The sequence below is a fragment of the Schizosaccharomyces cryophilus genome (assembly GCF_000004155.1).
Source record: "Schizosaccharomyces cryophilus OY26 unplaced genomic scaffold supercont4.7, whole genome shotgun sequence".
NCBI lineage: Eukaryota > Fungi > Ascomycota > Schizosaccharomycetes > Schizosaccharomycetales > Schizosaccharomycetaceae > Schizosaccharomyces > Schizosaccharomyces cryophilus.
In genome coordinates, this window is record NW_013185630.1 from 732,106 (window position 1) to 746,877 (window position 14,772).

The 14,772-nt window shown below is 36.6% G+C and overlaps 6 protein-coding genes across 6 annotated transcripts; 2 read left to right on the top strand and 4 right to left on the bottom strand.

The window, feature by feature from the left end:
• Window positions 1-936: 936 nt before the first annotated feature.
• SPOG_03519 (meiotically upregulated Mug46) lies at window positions 937-5,468 on the top strand. The gene has a single exon (XM_013169934.1). It carries the CDS (start codon window positions 4,285-4,287, stop codon window positions 5,215-5,217), a length of 933 nt encoding a protein of 310 aa, XP_013025388.1. The 5' UTR covers window positions 937-4,284; the 3' UTR covers window positions 5,218-5,468.
• Window positions 1,106-2,890, bottom strand: SPOG_03518 (hexose transporter Ght6; the record flags this gene model as incomplete). The annotated part of the gene is made up of 1 exon (XM_013169933.1): window positions 1,106-2,890. One exon carries the CDS (start codon window positions 2,888-2,890, stop codon window positions 1,286-1,288), a length of 1,605 nt encoding a protein of 534 aa, XP_013025387.1. The 3' UTR covers window positions 1,106-1,285.
• A 111-nt stretch (window positions 5,469-5,579) lies between the features above and the next one.
• Window positions 5,580-6,908, bottom strand: SPOG_03520 (uncharacterized protein). Its single transcript, XM_013169935.1, has 6 exons — window positions 6,723-6,908; window positions 6,571-6,675; window positions 6,353-6,447; window positions 6,186-6,226; window positions 6,020-6,114; window positions 5,580-5,943 (listed from the first exon to the last, which is right to left on the bottom strand). Coding segments are annotated over exons 1-6 (414 nt in total). The 5' UTR covers window positions 6,725-6,908; the 3' UTR covers window positions 5,580-5,867.
• Window positions 6,909-7,442: 534 nt separating this feature from the next.
• SPOG_03521 (exocyst complex subunit Sec6) lies at window positions 7,443-9,999 on the top strand (the record flags this gene model as incomplete). Its single annotated transcript, XM_013169936.1, has 5 exons — window positions 7,443-7,480; window positions 7,551-7,578; window positions 7,635-7,739; window positions 7,790-7,855; window positions 7,987-9,999. The coding sequence occupies 5 exons, from the start codon at window positions 7,443-7,445 to the stop codon at window positions 9,997-9,999; spliced, it is 2,250 nt and encodes a 749-aa protein (XP_013025390.1).
• A 140-nt stretch (window positions 10,000-10,139) lies between these two features.
• Window positions 10,140-12,153, bottom strand: SPOG_03522 (Set3 complex subunit Hif2). Its single transcript, XM_013169937.1, has 4 exons — window positions 11,908-12,153; window positions 11,137-11,837; window positions 10,667-11,086; window positions 10,140-10,627 (listed from the first exon to the last, which is right to left on the bottom strand). The coding sequence occupies exons 1-4, from the start codon at window positions 11,957-11,959 to the stop codon at window positions 10,169-10,171; spliced, it is 1,632 nt and encodes a 543-aa protein (XP_013025391.1). The 5' UTR covers window positions 11,960-12,153; the 3' UTR covers window positions 10,140-10,168.
• Window positions 12,154-12,347: 194 nt separating this feature from the next.
• On the bottom strand, window positions 12,348-14,734 carry SPOG_03523 (Sim4 and Mal2 associated protein 7). The gene is made up of 4 exons (XM_013169938.1): window positions 14,465-14,734; window positions 14,136-14,292; window positions 13,907-14,071; window positions 12,348-13,845 (listed from the first exon to the last, which is right to left on the bottom strand). Exons 1-4 carry the CDS (start codon window positions 14,572-14,574, stop codon window positions 13,561-13,563), a joined length of 717 nt encoding a protein of 238 aa, XP_013025392.1. The 5' UTR covers window positions 14,575-14,734; the 3' UTR covers window positions 12,348-13,560.
• Between the last annotated feature and the right edge of the window lie 38 nt (window positions 14,735-14,772).

A 14,772-nucleotide genomic window follows, 5' to 3' on the forward strand; every position in this document is an offset into this window, starting at 1 on the left:
TAATGTTGGGGTAAATCGAGAGAAAACAAGACAACCTGGGAAAAATAAGATTTGTGGGAAGTTTTCGCAGGATTTATGATTGGTTGACAATCTCCCATGTGAGGGGGTTGAGGCTTGGTTTCACGAGAAATAAAGGGGAAAAAATGGGGTAAACTTCGGTTCTACTGTTGTAAGAAAAAGTAAATAAAAAATCATCGGAAGACTTTTCTAGCAATTCAATAATTCCTTGGTTGCAGGAAAATTGAAAAGCTATTGTTTTCGTTTTTATATTTCATCTTTGTATTTTAATGAAGTGGTTCTAGTACGAAAAATATGCAGACTATTCGTATATAAGGATTAGCGAAAGTTTGCATGGAAGAGTATTAGGGTACAATAATATATTAAACGAAAATATAGATGGGTATTTTCTATTTATTTTTCTTTTTGACAATAGAATTGGAGTGTGATTTGTTGGTTATTTAATCATGGCATAAACATTTTCTTAACCACTGAAAGAATAAATGACAACAATGACACTTTCCTCCAAAGGAGCTTTACAGTCAGTAAATAACCAGATACAGCTATAAGCCCTTTATTCATATACTATTTTTGTAATCAATATTACTCAATTATAGCACTGTTACTTTACCAAATTAATAGGAATTATCCCTTGCAACTTCTTTTTTGTTTTCTTAATACTTCCCTGATATAACATTTTATCAACCAAAGATTCTGTCTGGGAGTAGTTTGACTACTTTTAGTTGCTCAAAATCTAGCCTAATCATATAGATAAGGCGATATTTCCAATGCATTAGCAATTGTATATGATCGCTCTTTTGTATTTCCAAATGTTTATTTATTTTGTCTTCATCCCATGTAGCGCCTTACGACAATACTCTCTTTAGTATTATGATTTCGTATAATATTAGGGTTGCTTTTGACAATTTCACATATCATGGCAGGGTTCATATTTTAACACCTCCATGTAAATATGGCCCTTCCACGTCTAGCTATTTTAATTTACTGAGAAGTTTCTTTTAGAAATATACTTTGTGCGTTACTATCGGACACTTTACTTTCTTATGAGAAATAATCCAATTATACTATAAACAAAGGACTATTTTTGCTCAGGAGCTTAGTTAGGGTTTAAATACTGAACAAAAAAGAGGATATGCATCTATTTAAGGTTTTCATGCACACCTTGGTTTTTACATCTTTACCCTAGTCCGAATCTGAATAGCTTTAACCAAGTAACCCAAAGAACGAAAAGAAAGTAATAGAGGTCTTGCCTCATACAAAATTAGTCTCAAAGACCAACAGGATTCGTAACCTGCTCAGGGTGGTTCTGCCGGCTTGTCACTGAATTCTCACCAGAATAAATGTTGGGTCCATGCTGGACGTATTCATTAAATTGAGCTCTTGGTCCACGAGGTTTTTCCATTTCACTTTTATCAACCTCTTCACGATTACGCTTATAAGAACCACTTTGCCAAGGCTTAATGGAAGACATGTATAACTGGTTGATTTCTTCCAACGTAAGACCCTTAGTTTCCTTGGCAAAGAGGAAAATAACGATCGCAGCCGCCAAGTTACAAGACGCAAAAACATAACCGTATTTGAAGCCAATAGAGTTGCTAATGAATGGTGTAAAAAAGGAAATCAAAAAGTTAAAAAACCAATTGCTTGCCGTAGCTACGCCAGCGCATTTGGAACGGTAACGAATGGGATACGACTCACCAACAATAACGTAAGCAGCAGGGGCCCAAGTTTGAGCAAAAGAGAAAATGAAGAGACAAGAAAAGACAATCATAACGGCTCCACATCGATGATTAGAGGTCCCGTTAGGGCGGTACAAGGCACGATCACCAACGGAGGCGTAGATGAAAAAGCAAATGGACTGCCAAACACCACCAATAATCAGAGGCATACGACGTCCAAAGTACTCAAGAACGAAAATAGCACCGAAGGTGCAGCCAAAATTGACGGCGTCAAGAATCAAAGCAGCCAAGAAAGGAGAGTTTAAACCGGTGCCACGGAACACTTGAGTACCATAGTAGAAGAAGTAGTTGTTACCAGTAAGTTGTTGGAAAGCCATAACTGCCATGCCCAGAAATGTACGGTAGCGGACTGGATTTTGAAAAATTTCTATCCATCTACAGGGACCACCTGCTGTTTCAGCTTCCACATCAGCTTGGATAGCATTATACTCTTTCTGCATTAAAGGATGGTCAGGAGTAAGTCCAGAGTTACGACATAAGATCTGCATACATTCTTCGTTGCGCCCTCTAGTTGCCAAGAAGCGTGGAGATTCTTTTAAGAAAATCATACCGAAAAACATCAATATACCCCACAACAAATTAATTCCGATTGGGATGCGCCATTGAGCAGTTGCATGACGCTTTTGTGTGCCAATGTTGATACAAGCAGCAATGAAAATACCTAAAGTAATGAAAAGTTGGTAAGTGGTTACAATAGAACCACGTATTTGTGGAGGAGCAGACTCAGACTGGTATCCAGGGGCAATGACAGACAAAGCACCAATACCAAGACCAGTCCAAATTTTTGCGACCATGAATTGGACCCAAGAAGGGACCGTGGTGAGTTGAACAATGATACCGGTAATGTAAACCAGAGCCCAACCCATGATGCATTTTTTTTTACCAAAACGATCAGCCAAAGGAGAAGAAAGTAAACAACCGATTGTTGTACCGACGTTTACCATACCAACCAAAAGACCTTGACGGGCTGAAGAATATGAATATGTATTGGCAACCGGATCATACCGATCTGCGTAACGTGACTGGAAATCTCTCATATTTGTAATACCGCCGATGGAACCTGTGTCAGCACCGAACATCCAACCGGCCATGGACACGAAGACCAACATCAAAGTTGTGATTGTTTTTCCCATCTTGAGAGATATTGAGTAAAAGTCCCACTAGGAAAATAAACCACTGATTTTTTATAAGATATAATATTGTGACTTAAGGAATAGAAGAAGTCGACGGATTTATTAATGCTGCTTTGGATAATATACCTTAGATGCCAATTGGTAGATAACGATTGCTTATATACACAAACCTTCAATGTAAACAAACAAAAGCGCAACCAATTACATGTATATTGATGTTTACCGAAGTTTATCGTGGAGGGAAGGAATTCTTTTTTTTTTAACAAACGACCGAAATAAACAATTAATGAGAGCGCTATTTCGATAAATCCCTTATGTATTCAGTTTTTCAAAAGTTGGATAACTGGTCAATGGTTTTGCTGAAGCGTAAAAAGAAGAAATTAATATGGGATAGACAAAGCTTGAAAGGTTTGAGAGAAGAACGATGTTTTCGTGTCTACTAAGTGGGGTTGATTTAAACTGTCGAAGCGCAAAACTAGTTTAGAATTCTCAAAGAATTCTACTTATCTATGGTAACTATATATTGCTTGTATCTACTAATTACCTCACTGCCTTTCTTCATCTCCATTTCAAGTTATGATCGAAGCATCACAAACAATACTGCAATAATGAGATCGGTAATACGCCTGCCGTAAACGAGTTTGGTGTGACATATCCGTGAGCTACTGCTTGTCGCATTTACTCACTTTTATTCAATTAACTTTTGGTCGAGCAAGGATTACATGACCTTAATTATGTGTGTACGTCATTATCCAATCATATGGATCCCTAAATTAAGTTTAGTTTAGGATTTGGGCATGAGTCGCTAATGTCAATAAACAAACAAACAAAAGGAGATCTCATCGTTTGTGTACAAAGGCGTGATATGATTCATTTGAATTTATGAGAGTTAATTCTTATCAACATGCTCATTACAAAAGACGATCAATTCCAAAAAAAAATTTCCGCGTTCATCATCTTAATGTTTCTACCATTCAACACTAGACACCTCATTGCTCTGTAATTTGAAAATGCTAAGGTTGAGGGACATATTGGGGGAAAGCTTATTCAGTTTAGCCAAAAGGGGTGAATACGCATCATTTAGCAGTTGCATTGGCAAAAGTGCTAATAGTCAGGTGGCTGGATCAAAAATAAAGAGGGGAAGAATATGGTTTCATTACATGTCCAGCTTTAATTAGACAACTTCTCGAAAACACCTTGTCCATTTGATTTCAGAAGCATGACCATGAAATGACTTGATCATTCATGCGCTGCTATATATTTTGGGAGTTTTCTCTAGTTTTTCCATCAATATTTCTTGGCCCTGCTCTAATATATTTTTTTGCCTAATCTCGCCCTACTTTTTGGTGTTTACTATCGTCTTCTATCCTTACTCAAATTAAATAATTCACAACATGACTCCGATCTCCAAAGTCTCTTATAATCGTCCTACCATACAATCCAAGCGTGAGCATGCTCAAACGACAAGCTTTTCTGTTTCAACTGAACATACGAAGCTTGAATCTTTCGAAATGGATAAGTATTCAAAGCTCGAAGGCCTTCGCGTACAGCTGTATAACCTATTAACAAAAGCCCCCTTTTCTAATCTTCGCAAACGAGATACTATTTTGCATAAGTTGTTTCGACTATTATATTGTCCTGACAATTATATCGCTCGTCGCGAACAACAGCATACCCATCGAGCAATTACTACAAAGAATTTGTTGCATATCCCCACTGGGGTTATTGACATAGTACACAAAGATGAAAATCCACAAAGACAAAGTTCGCTTGACATGTTTGACACTGACGCTATGCAATCTCCTGTATCCATGACAGTAATCAACGACGACAACAAATCGTCATATTCGCAATCTTCCACTTGCACCAAATACAGCTTTCCTGATACTGCTTCTTCAATATCATGTACGGCTCATAAAGATGCTGGCTCGTACAAACAAGACACTATGAAGGATAAGCATGAAGATAATATCAATATTGATTGGTTTTCCATGGATAGTGAGGATGAAGATTTACTCAGCTACTCAAGTTCTGATATTGAAAAGAACTTTTCCATTCTGAAAGAGCTTTTGAAAAACCCAGAACAAAGATCCAATGCTCAGGTCGTGCAAGGAGAAGACATTGAGCATTTGGAGAACATGTGGAAATCACTAAATAGTGGCTCTTTCGATGATCCTTCTATTTTGCTTCTCCGCTTAGAATTTTTACTAGCAGACCTGCAAACTGCCATTCGTATATATCCAGAGATGACCTGTGGAAAATACCAAAATGATGCCTTCTTTGACAAAGTGAAAGTCGAACTTCAAGGTTTTGGTATTTGCGTATAATATTACCTTTTTTCTTATGATAATTTAAAACTACTAATTCTGTATCTATCTGTTTGACTTCTTTCTTTTTTTGCTGTCTTTTTTGCTACTAGAGCCTAGCTCTCTCCTATCATGGACTAATTTCTCTCATCTTACATTGAATCTGTTTTTAATTTCAAAATAATGACTTAATAACAAGTAATCTAAATTCTCAAATTCAAATTCGATTTCGATTTTTGTATCTTTTTTTGACTTTAACTTGTGAGTAGATGGATCATTTCTGTCGTAGTGTACTGGATTTTGTTTACAGAAACAAAAGTTGGATGGGGTTTTATCCGAAAATGTACTACTTACTAGAAGGAAAAAAAAAAAAAAACAGTACGCACACGCACACTCATACTCTTGAGCGAAAAATATCTGATTTTCTTATATTAAAAACGATGCAGTTATAGCCTAAATCTATGATCGAAAACACGACAAAGAAAAGAATGAAAAAAGATATCCCGAAACTATTCTAAAATCATAGAATATAGTAACTTCGACTCATCTCTGCAAATGTAAAGCGAAATCGTAGAACCAGATCATATGAATCCTAACATACAAATTCTTACTTATCCTTAAAAATTTATACGATTAGAGAAGGGAGCATGAAATATAAAAAAATTTTAAATTTAATCCTTAGGAGTATTTTCCTTCTTAGCAGCCTTCAGAACATTTTGGACAACAGGCTTTTGGTCACCGTTTCCACTAAATTATAACGTTAGTATGTTTTCTTTTTTAATTTCATGCAAATTTCATGCAAAGATCTCAACAATATACATACTACCAAAAATTTGTGAACCGGACCCCTTGGACACTTTGTACGGTGCAATTGAAAGCGTGACAGCCCATCAAAAGATAATTTCTAGGGCTTACCATCTAATGATAGAAACTAATTAGCTAAATCTTGCCATATTGAAAAAATGTCAGATTAAATCAGATTTCCTTACCCAGGCATAACGCATAAAGACGGCAGAATAAACAAGAAGAGCTAAAAGCAAGTCAGTAAGAAATTCCTCAAGAAGCATAAACAAATTTTTCCTATGGGAACAAAACCCAGAACGATTTCATCGAATTCGCCCGTCCAATACTCGTTCGGGCGCTTATAGCCACCTACCAGAAGTCATTTGCCCAGAAATCAGTTTAGGGTCCTTCTTCAAGTCCAGGATAGCAGCAATAGGAATACCAAAATTTGACAAAGGGCCCCAGAAGCTATTAGGATCTAAGTTAGCAAAATGAAACCAGTATTCATATCAACCACAGACAACTGCAAAAGAACACAAGACAGTAGAGTCTTTTGAGCATCTAGTCAAAGTAGACGAATTTCAAACGTACTGAGTACTCATCAAATATTTACGAAACTCTGGGCTTCGTACCCATGTTCCAAACCGCTTCATCACGCTTTGTGAGGCTTTTTGACTCAATCTTTCGGGTGCATTCCTACAATTCGATGTCATTAGCTTCCAATAGCTCACAACTTTTCATACATTTTAGGGATACTCGTAGTTGGTAGTTTCCTTAGGATTCGGACTATTAGTACTACTTCGGAGAGTGTGATGGACGAGAAGATAAATCCGCGCGGTGCTAACCAGAAATTCTCGAATAAAAGCAAAGGAACTGAACAGTCATTATTTAAAAAGAATTCAAAATTTAATATCAATTCTCTTTTATCATCCATAATATCAAAAAAAAAACATTTTCAATTTTTCCCAAATAGAGGATTGGAACGGAATACTTAATAGAGAATATAATGCATACCGTAGTAAACAAACCGTAGGAATAAGTAAACGATTAGCACTTTATGTCTTTACCAACCTGTTTCAGCTCATCAGTAACTATGAGATAGTGAAAAATTTGGTCGCCTAATTTTTTTGCGTCTCTTTTAACCATTGATTGCTTCATTAGAACCTTTGTAGACTGACTCGTTCAGCTTTTTTCAGCTGAATCGAATCACTCGAGGAAACAGCCAACCTTCGAACCTATAGGGACTTTGTTTGAAACATAAGCAAGGATATAATAATCTTGTAAACCTTAAAACAATTTGACACAAGCTCCTTGTTTAGTTTCCATTCCTCGTTTTGTTGACCTTTCTGCGATACGTTCCAAGTCCGTATATCCAATTACCGGTTTGGCAGTAGTTTGTTAAATGCGCACACACTCCAGAGTCAACAACATAAACAAAGCGACTTCTTTGTTTTATAATCGAAATGTCTTTGGCTTCTTCTGATGAACTTGTTTATAATAAGTATGTTTTCTATTGAAACAGATACTCTTTCTGTACTGGTGATTCATTCGTATTAACAAAACTTTTTAAGAGTAGCCGATATCCTGCGACAGAGCGAGGTAAATACTCGAATTTGGAAAAGAAAGTCAGCAAAATCGACTAACAGACTGTTTAGGACTTTTATAAGCTTTCGTCCCATGTCGAGAAGTTTGAACGAGAAAAAGATACGTTTGACTTGCACGTTAAAACGGAGCTTGAAAAGCATGCAGAGAGCTTGCAGGTATCCAGTCTGCTTATTATTACAGAACTTTATGTCTAATTTGTTTCAAGAAAGGAAGGCTTTCTCTTCAAGATTCTCATCTAAAGCGCCAAAAGTTACTTCGCGAACTAAATCATGTACGGTACACTAAATAGTCTGTCTTGCTAAATGGGCAATTTTGATAATAAAATTGCTTGAGAAGAACAGATCGATTGTTTGTTCCTTGTTCATTCGTATATAACGGGTTTACTGACTAGGGTTTTCTTAGATGCGATCCTTATGCATGACAGCTCATGAGATGGTAGAGCAATTTCCTCTCATTAGTGAAGTTTCTCGTATTTACAAAAATTGTTATGCTACTCGCCAAATGATTATACAGCTTCGGAATCTGATGCAGGAAACCGACATCATTGAAGATATGATTCGAGAGGACCTGGAGCAGGATCCCACTATGCCGAATTTGCTCAAAGCGCACTTTAAACTCTCTAAGCTTCGTACTTTTCGAGATGAAGCCATGCACCAAGCTTCATTAGAAAGTAGAAGCGACGTGTCTACCACCCTGCAATCGTCTTTTTCAAATTTGAATGCTCTTTCTGAGAAGTTTGATCGATTGATATTTAACTATTGCAGGAATTTACTTGAACTTTTAAGGATTGGGAATACGAAGACAATTGTCCGAGTGTTTAAAATCATCGAAGCCGAAGAAGCTTCAGACGAAATGCTAAAGAGCATTAGAAATGCTCAATCTAATCTTACCGATGCTAATGAAGCTCCATTCGTGAATCTTCAAGGCAGCTCGCGTCAGCTTCGGAACTTTTGGTCAGAAGCCAAAGAAATTTTCCAAGTATCAATTGCAGAACGGTTTCATCAAGCTTGGTCAAATTTCTTAACTCAGCAAGCCGACCTTGAATTGGATTGGGTATTAGACGATTTGCAATATGCATTCAAAGTTCTTCCAGAGCTTGCTTCTCCATCCTTCGATATTGCCAAAGTGTTTGCTATTATCTATCAGCAATGTCTCGTAAACCTTGTAAAAGATGCTGTCTCTTCTGATACCCCTGCTGCTACCTTTTTGAATCTAATCAATTTTCACAAAGAGTACCGTACATTTTATCAAGAACATGCTCCATTTTCCATAGATGAGCTTCAACCTCCTCTTGAAGATGGAAGTAATGGTATATTGGTGAAAGAATATACCCGGCTCTTTACTCAGAAAATCCAAGAATGGTCAGATAAGTTATTCCAAAGTAGCGTCGAGGCTTTCGTTAAGCGTGAGAGTGAACCCGAGCTTGACAGTGACGGTAATTACGGTATTCAGGGAACTATTATCTTCTTTCAAATGATTACTCAACAAGTCACCATAATCTCACAAACGAATAACCCAGAGGTTGTTAGTACTGTTTTACGGTCCATTATGTATGTAATGCAGGCGATGCAAGAGCATTGGAAAACTGTGATGAAAACAGAACTTCAGAAACATCTGTCGGATGCTTCAAGTGCTCCTCCGGGACTAATGGAATACCTCTTAGCTTTAGCTAATGACAACCTTAAATGTGCAGGTTTCATGGACAATACGCTTCTACGTACATTTGAGTTGGCGACGGATAGTCGCGAAGAAGACCTTCGTGAGTCTTTCGGTAAAACAGTAGATGGTTTCATTTTACTTAGCGATATTGGTGTGAATGAAATCGTTGAAATAATTAGCAACGATGTGAAACCTGCTCTTGCTACTTTATTCCACCCTGGATGGTATCAATCCAGCAATATGAAGCTGATTGTCGATACATTTAGAGACTACATTGTGGATTGCATAGAACATATGGTACCTGGCCTATTTGATGTTTTCTTGCTTGAATCTTCCAACGCACTCACGATCAATTATCTTCGTGGAATTTATAACAAAGGAGTTACATTCGAAGGTCCAAGTGCTATTCAACAAATACGATCTGATGTCGCTCTTGCTATTCGTGCATTTGGTGAATATATGGCTGCTGAGCACCTAAAAGCCACCTTTGAACCCATAGAAAAGTTACTCCTCGGCATGCTAGATGCGGAATTGGGAAGTGTTGCAGATTATTTTCATCTTCTGAAAGAATCTTATTGGGATGCTCCATTATCGTTAGTTGAAATGATTCTTCTACACAGGACTGATCTTGACCGGACAACCATTCGAAAAATGGTTGAGATTGTTAGACAGGAAAATGCTAAGGTTCAACATTATTCTTCGAACAAGCCAACAATTTTCTCTCAAATTACGCCAGTTAATGCAACACCTCTTTAAATTACTACTTCTACTTGTTTATGATATTTATAATGATTTTGCGAAAGGCGCATATGTTTATTAGTAATTTATGGAAATTAATAATGAAGGATTCAATATGATACATATTTTACGAGATAAAAAACTTTAATGTTTCTAAAGACATAACGATGAAAATTCATTAATCCAATTATTTCTCAAATCCCTTGTCAACAAGTGCACAGATATTAAGCTCCTGTTTTTGTTTTCCAATAATTAAATGCGTATCATCAGGACTCCACTTCATAAAATTGATCTGTTCCTCGGATTGACTATCTGTAAGAGTAGCTAATGAGGAATCTTTGGGAACCAGTTCTTGTACTAGCTTACTTAATTTACAGTCCCATATACAAAGACTTCCGATTGAGTCACCCGTTGCCAACAATCGTCCATTATTGCTAAAAGAAATCGAAGTAATAGGAGACGCATGCCTCATACACACGGAGAGTTGTTGCAACGAAATGGCGTTATATAAACTGACAATGCTATTAGAAGCAATTCCAAAAATAGGAGACCCACTTCCTACGTTCCAACTAATACATTCAATAGGAGAATTGAAAGGGAAAGTATGCATGCACTGCAATGATTCAGAGTTCGACTGTGACCATAACTAAAAATTAGCAATTTTTTTTTTATAATATACACGTACCTTTACGGTAGCATCGCTTGAAGAAGATATTAATAACAAGAAGTGTGGATGATAATGCAAAGACAAAATGGAAGCTTCATGTGCCTTTAAAACATTAAAAATCGGATTCATGCTCCGAACAGTAAACATTTTCATATTCCCATCTGCATCAGCAGTGACAAAAGTATCTACAGAAATCCATTCAATTTCCAAAATCGCAGAAAAAGTCTCGACTAAGTATACAAGTGAACGTTCTAAAGAATCATACAATACAACACGACCATCAGCGGATCCAGCCGCTATGTATGTATCGGTTTCACTCCACTTTAGCGTTAGTACAGGGCTGTTGGTTTCTTGAATTATGGTTTGTTGGGAGCCATAATCATTAAACAATTCGATAGCTCCATTAAAAAACGAGCATGCAAAATAGGATCCCGAATGCTGTCTTGTTAGCTACCGCTTAATGTCAATACTGTATAACACTTTCTTACATTCCACGCAATATTAGTAACGTCTTGTTTTTCAGAGTTTGAGCCGTAAAAGCCTCTAGGAACGACACCAAGATTGCAAATAACTAAGTCAGCGTTCATCATTCCCACAACGAATCTTTCAGAATTGGTCGGCTGCCAATCTGCGCAAGTTACAGCATGCCTCATAGACATGATATCCGAAATTGACAATGATCCACCCAAAGAAGATACTCCCGGTTGAGTATTTTCTTCGTCTATAATACCAGTTTTTGCGGTCGCCTCTTTTTCTGTAAATAGTAAAGGTTCTTTAGAAGGAGTTTCAGCTGACTGATCTTCCATGTGAATATCCGGAGTATCCAAAGCAATTACCTGGTCATGGGAAGTATCTAATAAACCCGAATCCTTACGCCCGTCATTTTCATTTTCGTTTGCGTTAGCAATTTGAACACTATCAACATTGGAATCGTAACAGAAATGAGGAACGGTTAAGAGAAAATCATTCTTGCAAGGATGTTTGATGTTTTGCATGTCTTCTTGATTTAATATTCCATCTTTTATACTTGGGGGAGGATTCTCTATCCAATGCTGCTCTATTTCCATGTACTGTAAACCTTTTTGTAAAATTTGGACAAGCCTTCCGACAGGACAGGTCAGGCCCCATGCCTTGTCCAGTTTCTGAACATCTGTTTCATGTTCAAAAGCGAACTGTGTATGTGAATAACCTGGATTGTTAGTGATGATTGTGTTGGTCAAAAATATGGTCGAATTTTACAAACGAATCCTGATTTTTACCTGATTCCTGCAGATATCTCCAAATTATATAATTAATTTGATTCGTATCCATAACGAAGTTAAATTCAAGTATTAAGAACCACCAATTGTATGCAGACTGTTTTTAATGGTTTCTACCACTACTAGTCTAATTGTAGCAATCAGATTATATCCCGAACGATATTTAGTAACAAATAAAATGAAAGTTATCCTTTAGTTAGTTTTCAGTAAAGATTCATTGAATTGGTTTTTTTTTCAAAGGTAAACCACTATGGTCACAAGAAGCTCGTATAAATGACGACGGCGAACTTTTCCTACAACGGTAATCCTTTGTAGTAATTTGAAGAAAAGATTTCATTAACATTACTTGTTAACTAAGTAATGGCTTCTTTTACTATTTGAATATGATTTGTAATTTTCAGTTTAACTAGAATTGTAGAGACTATGAAACAGAAACAAGACGGTCCCATATATGAAGAAGACTTGCCTATATATATAAAAAAAGAAATCTCATTATTCGTCTTTTATGAAAACATTATGACTAAAGTGGTATCAAGAAATTTTCCACGTAGATTGAAAGCAAACTAAGAGAATCCAATAGAGTATCATTTAATCCAATTCAGAAATCATTAGGAAAATGGGTAAAGTTAATAGAGAGAAAGCTGCCTGTTAACGACACGCATGGTTTAAAAAGCATGTGTATAAACATCATCATCATTCAAGAACGAAATTTGCAGGTATAACTATAAATTAATTAATTTATTTCTCATAGTTGAGAAAGGTTCCTAGAGAGCATTCATGAATTGTCTCAGACTCTTGCCAAGGGTAATCATATCAAGACTTCAATATGTGCCATCAAAACGCTTAAGAAAAAAAGCTTCTTTATCACATAATGTATGTTTTTCTGACATGGATCTCTGTAATACTGGAATACTGGAAAAACACTCATGTCCAACTCTACAGAGGTTCTTAGCATTATCTGTATGAGATTTTGTATCGATTGTGTGAGAGCTCATATCAACCGGTCTGTTTTTGACGTTGAATCAAACTCTTATCTCCTTTATAATTCTAAGTGCCAAATAGGTTATGGGCATTTCCAAAGTTGTAGGCCTTGAAATTTAGCATAAGGCTTTCATTGTGGAAAGTTGCCTCGTTTTAGAAAGCCACATTATAGCAGAAAAATGGCGGTTTTCGGCACTTAAAAATAGTGTTGGAAAGCTTCTATCCCAAAAGAACCTTGCTTGTCTAAAGAAAGAGCATTTGGTCTCGGTCTCGTAAAACCAATTTGGAGAGGCTTTACCGAATTATAAAGTAAGTGTTGATTCCCGAAAACATTATTTCTCTCAACCTGTTCATTTCAATTGATTTCCTTTCGATCCTGGTTTATTTATCCTACCCTACCCTAATTGGGTAGAGGACAATGGAGGTAGCAAATTTATGAAAACTTTTCTTCCTTAACCAAGCACTCCATTAAGTTAGCTTGTCGTCTCACTTTAATGTGAGAATTACCAATGACGAGGTGATTAGTCTGAGTGCTGAGAGTAGATGGACTGTAAATCCAGTTTTTGGGTTTGCATTAGTCCAGGGCCATAAAATAAAACTGACTGCAACAAAAGTGTCTTTCCGGTCCATCTTTTTTTTGGTTTTCAGAAAAGAGGTGAAAGTAGAAGGCCATTATGATGGACGTTCTGGTTGCGGTTGGCCTACAGGCATTTGCTGTTGAAGCCTTTGAAGTAGTAGAATAGCTTTCTGTACCTTTTGACTTAATTGAACTGTTTGACCTGTATGTCGATGTAATGTCCTTGAAAATGGTTGTAGCTTTTTGTTGTATTTTGTTTTAGCTTTGGTTTCCAAAGCTGTTGTCTTGGAGGATAGCAAACCCGATGCATCTTTGTTGTCCATAATTGTATCATTGTTCAGCGAACGCTCCGTAAAAGAAGATTTCAATAGAGGATGTAACTAGTTAGGTAAGTATATTAGCAGTTCAGCTATATGAATATAGTAGACAGGGTCCACGTACCTTGGTCCGCATATTTTGTGATCTTGCTTGGTTTGAAGAAAGATTATGCTTCATTTGCTCGTAAGCTTTTTGTTCTTGCTCTAATCTCATGCTTTCCAAGTGTAATTCTTTTTGAAGTAAATGAATATGATCCAAGTCACCATATAATTGTCGCTCTAGTTGATTCTATAATTTTTTAATTAGTAAATAAAATATTTCCTTTCTGGTTGCAATGAGCTAAACAGCATACGTTCGCAGTTAGCACTTGAGAAAAGGCACCGTTGCCAAATTTACTAGGAGGAACGGGCAATGCTTTGAGTGACTGATTCATCCCTGTTAAACATTGTAGCATCCATCCTTCTGCTGCAGTCTTTCTATGTTCGGATTTGATGCTGTTTAATACTAATCTAGAATTAACAAGTTAGTTCGCATATTCACATAGGGCTTAGGAATTAACCAATTTTTCTTTTATAAACTTTTCCAAGAAAGATAGAAAAAAAGACATAGAGGTTTTCCAGGTAGTTATACGTATCCATCCAAAAGCTTCAAAAACCGGCATTTCTCTATAGAGTTTCTTACCTAGCGCAAGTACGAAGAACAATCATAATCTCTTCATGTTGTTTTTCTGATAAAGGACGCCACTTCTTACGGATCTCTTCCTTATGAATTGCTCGTACGCTTCTTTTCATGTTATTTCAACTCGAATCCTGAAATTGAATCAGATAATCCAAGCTATTCTTCTTTCAATTTGTTTTTCTCTTTTTCTTTTCTACAGTCCTTGAAAAAATATTTATGCTAAATTATCATTCCCAGTATCATGCGAATTACTTCGTATGGTTTGGTTTGTATTTTCAAGAGTGTAAATTCATAAGAGTCGCAAGGTGGAT